This window comes from Mustela nigripes, chromosome 4 (genome assembly GCF_022355385.1).
Source record: "Mustela nigripes isolate SB6536 chromosome 4, MUSNIG.SB6536, whole genome shotgun sequence".
Classification (NCBI taxonomy): domain Eukaryota; kingdom Metazoa; phylum Chordata; class Mammalia; order Carnivora; family Mustelidae; genus Mustela; species Mustela nigripes.
The window spans coordinates 11,028,606-11,032,656 of record NC_081560.1 but is presented as its reverse complement, the minus strand read 5'-3'; the positions used below and the strand labels follow the sequence as shown (position 1 = coordinate 11,032,656).

The window sequence follows — 4,051 nt, the reverse complement described above, 5'->3', positions numbered from 1 at the left end:
CAGCATTTCAGCCCCACAAGTTCAACCCAGAAGCCTCCATCACCACCTTTCCAACTTGCTCCTGCTCCTGTGTTCTCTTTTTTATCAAATGGCACCACCACGTTCCTAGTGACCCAGGTTAGAAGTGCTCCTTAACTCCCTTTTCTTTCACGCCTCCATATCCAGTCAAGGTTCTGTAGTTTGCACGTCGGGCATATCTCTTGACTCCATGTCCCTAATCCCATGTGTCAGTCCTCTGGTCCAGACTCCATCACCTTGTCCACACTCCGTCACCTTTCTCCTGTAATAGGGCGGAGCTCCCCAGACAGGCCTCCACGGGCCTGGGTCCTTCTCCATACCGTGGCCAGAGGGAGGACACAGGAACCGCCAGTCAACAGCTCACTCTGGGAATTCACTTCTTTCCGCTGTTTACAGGGTCTTTCCCCCAATGTCCCCGCCCCTGTTGGACCCTTGTAGCTTCGACCATTCTTTACCCTCCTCTTCTGATTGGCCTCTACTCAACTTCTAGTAATCCACTTAGTCACCCTTGTTTCACAGGAGGTTTTCCCTGACTCCCTCTCCTCTGAAAAAGTCTACCACAGAGACTCCTCCTCAGGAGCCGTTCTATCCATTGCCTCTTCACCCCTTCTGCTCCCATCTGTGAGCCCCAGTGGCCAAGAGTTGTGCCTTCTTCATCACTGTGAGCCCATCACCCTGCACAGGGCCCAGTGCATGGCGAGAACCAGCAAGTGCTGATGGGGCCACTGTCTTTAGGTCTAGGGTCTATACCTCACTGTCTTTGGCCATTCCTCAAAGGAGGGGATGGAGGATGGATCACCTGCTGGGAGACTCTTCTTTTGTGGACACTTTTACAGGTTTCTAGTCATTGAGTCCCCCCTGGTGGCGTTCCTGACACAGACACCTCCTGACAGAGAAAACTTTAGGGAGCAGAGCTGCCCCCTCTGGCCTGGTACCCTGCCTGCTGTCAGGGCCCACGCAGACCTTGTCCCTGCCGCCCACGCCCCAGCACCCTGCGGATGGCAGCAGTGATTTCACGGTTGCGCAGGCTGTAGATGAGTGGGTACAATAGTGGCGTGACATTGGTGTAGACAAGTGCAAGTGTGCGGTCCCGTCGCGGGGAGTAGCTGGACTTGGGCCGCACATACATGAAGGTGGCACAGCCATAGTGTAAGAAGGTGACAGCCAGGTGCGAGGCGCAGGTGGAGGCAGCCTTGCGCCGACCCCCAGGGGAGCGCAGGCGGTGCAAGGCGGCAGCGATGGCGCCGTAGGAGGACAGGATGAGCAGTGAGGGCAGCAGCAGGAGCACCAGGCAGGCGCCCAGCAGGGGAAGCTCATCAACGTAGCTCCGTGTGCAAGCCAGGTCCAACAGTGCCGTGATGTCGCAGAAGAAATGCACCAGCAGGCGGGAGCCACAGAAGGGCAGGTGGAAGACAGCTACTGTGAGCCCCACGGATACTGCCAGTCCCCCAAAGCAACAGGCCAGGGCCAGCCTTGTGCATAGCCCTGGGGTCACTACTGAGGTGTAACGCAGCGGGTGGCAAATAGCTACATAGCGATCGTAGGCCATGGTGGCCAGCAGGAAGCACTCAGCCCCACCCAGAGCCACGAACATCTGCATCTGAACAGCGCAGCCCAGAAAGGAGATGGGGCTGCCCCTGCCAGGGCCTGGTGCGGCCAGGTCGGCCAGGGAGCGGGGCACCACCACCAGAGTGTAACAGAGCTCGATGGCTGACAGCTGGCACAGGAAGAGCAGCATGGGCGGCCGGCTGGGCACTGATGCCACGGCCACAAGGATGAGCAGGTTCCCGCCCAGGGTGGCTAGGTGCACAGCCAGCAGCAGCAAGAAGAGCACCGGCCTCAGGTGCGGGAACTCAGAGAAGCCCTGAAGGAGAAAGCCACAGGGCATGGTGGCATTGCTGGAGCTGTCCATGCACTGGCTTGCCCAGAGGTACCTGTAGGGAAAGAAATGGGGACAGGGAGAGCTTGAGGGTATAGCTCCTCCGCCCCACTGGTGAGGAAAGGCTAGATGGAATTTAGAGGGTGGGAGGAAGTAGTGGCTGCAGAGAGGGGGTACGGCTCCCAGGTGCATTACCAGCCGCCCTGACACTCCTTCCCACCCCCACACACGTCGTGTCGGCCTTTTATTAACTTACGTAGTTTTGCCTGCCTCCTGGACTAGAATTCTCAACATGCTTTTTCCAAAGAAGCCTTAAATTTGGGCCCTTTCCTTACAGTGTATCACTCTTGACCTCCACTTACAAAGGATTCCCTGCCTTCAGACCTTAGTTGTTATTTGTTGGGTCCTGTATTGCCAGGAGTATTACGCTGCTCTCAGCCTCAGCTCCTCAAGGCAGCGAGTGTGTCTTTACGCCCTGTTTCTGTTTCCTCTTCCCTGCCCTACTCTATCACTTTGAGCTGCTTTCTGTGGTGTGTCACAAAATCACAAAAACAAGATACAGATGAAGACCTTAGTGATAATCTCATACAACCTCATGATTTTACAAAGGAAAATAAAGCTGGTAGGACATGTCTAGGGAAGGCTTAACCACTCACAGAAAGCTAGGAACAGAATCTGCATTCCTGAGGCTGAAGTAGAACTTCCCATGATCCCATAAGTAGCCAAAAAAAAAAAAAAAAAAAAGGTCACTGGGATGAGTTGGTTAATCTGTATTGATTTAGCCTTAAATAGAGACCCAGTTCCGTTCCAGGTGCTGAGGCAGACACTCAGGCAGCAGGGAATGAGTAGTGGGAAGGTCTCTCTAGGTGCATCAGGAACAAAATGTCCCTAACATTTTTATTAATATTCTCTCAACATGAGAAAAAGTGATGCGTATCTGTTCTAACTTGCCTTTCAGAGTTAGCAGTACATTCCAAATTTGCTGACTGAATGCAGTTTCTTTCTCAGCATTACCCAGTGACTCATTTGCAGGCAACATTTGGAAAACTTTGAGAGCATGTAGGTTGGCTGCAATTGTGGCAAACCTCTGCAGTGGGGAACATGAGCTGATAAGGACTTTGAAGCAAATTGGAGGATGGTGTTTGACTTTCCAGTAGTTATTAATGACATCTCTTTTTATTTCCTTATCTCTTTTTTATTAACTTTAAGCTCAACTGTTATTTGTTCTTAGTGCCTCTGAGTCACTGTTGATGACCGATGTTGGAAGTGGTATCTGTACATGGTTATTATAGCATAGAATGCAAGAGCAATAAAGCCAGTTTAAGGACAACACGTAAATCAGTGGAAGAACTGAAGGAGTGGGAAGAGCTTGATTTTTGCTATCTAATGCTCCTTTCTGAGAGGAGAAATCTGGTGGTTTATATATTTCAGTATCATTCCATGCTCTTTCTTGTCATCTGAGGGGAGTACCTTCAAACACAAGTTTGGAGTCTTCCAGAGGAGGAGCTGGGTGGGGTTTCGCGCGGGTGCAGAGAGGGGAGTCGTGTCCCAACTATTTGAGAGCCTTCACATTTGTTGTTGTTGGTTTGTTTGTTTTGGCTGGTATTTATCTGTAAGCCAATTTAACAAACCTGTGTTGGGTGCCTCTTCCTTGCCAAGTGTCAGGTGTCAAGTTTTGAGTGTTGTAGCTGTAGGTGGGGACAAGAGGGAGAAGCCTGGCTGTCCTGGAGACTCAGGCCGGGTGAAACTGCAGAAGGACCCACCGCGGCCCTCTTCACTCTGCCTCGGCTTGCCCTTTCTCTACTTCCTTCTTTTCATCTCCTTAAAGAAGCAGGGAGGGGGCCAGAGAGACAGAAGCAATCCAGTTCTTTTTCCTTCATGTTCGCACTGCACAGAAATGACAAGAAAGGTTGGGCGGGGACACCAGTAACTACAGACTCAAGATGTGTCATGCTTTACAAACAAGGCTGTGGAAAGCAAGCCAGGTAGGTCAATCCAATCAAATGTCCACTGAGGAATGTTTCAACTTAGTTTAGTATATTTAGGAGCATTTATCATAAACCCTAGGAATGTATGTTAGAAATGTCTTTTATCCAGGGGCTGGATGGGGGTTGGGGAAGAGACACTTTCCAAACTTCAATGATTTGATTGAAA

The 4,051-nt window shown here is 51.3% G+C and overlaps 1 protein-coding gene across 1 annotated transcript; it reads right to left on the bottom strand.

Moving 5' to 3' along the window:
- Nucleotides 1–964: 964 nt before the first annotated feature.
- Nucleotides 965–1,930, bottom strand: LOC132015499 (olfactory receptor 10AC1). The gene has a single exon (XM_059395978.1). The coding sequence runs from the start codon at nucleotides 1,928–1,930 to the stop codon at nucleotides 965–967; it is 966 nt and encodes a 321-aa protein (XP_059251961.1).
- Nucleotides 1,931–4,051: the final 2,121 nt, after the last annotated feature.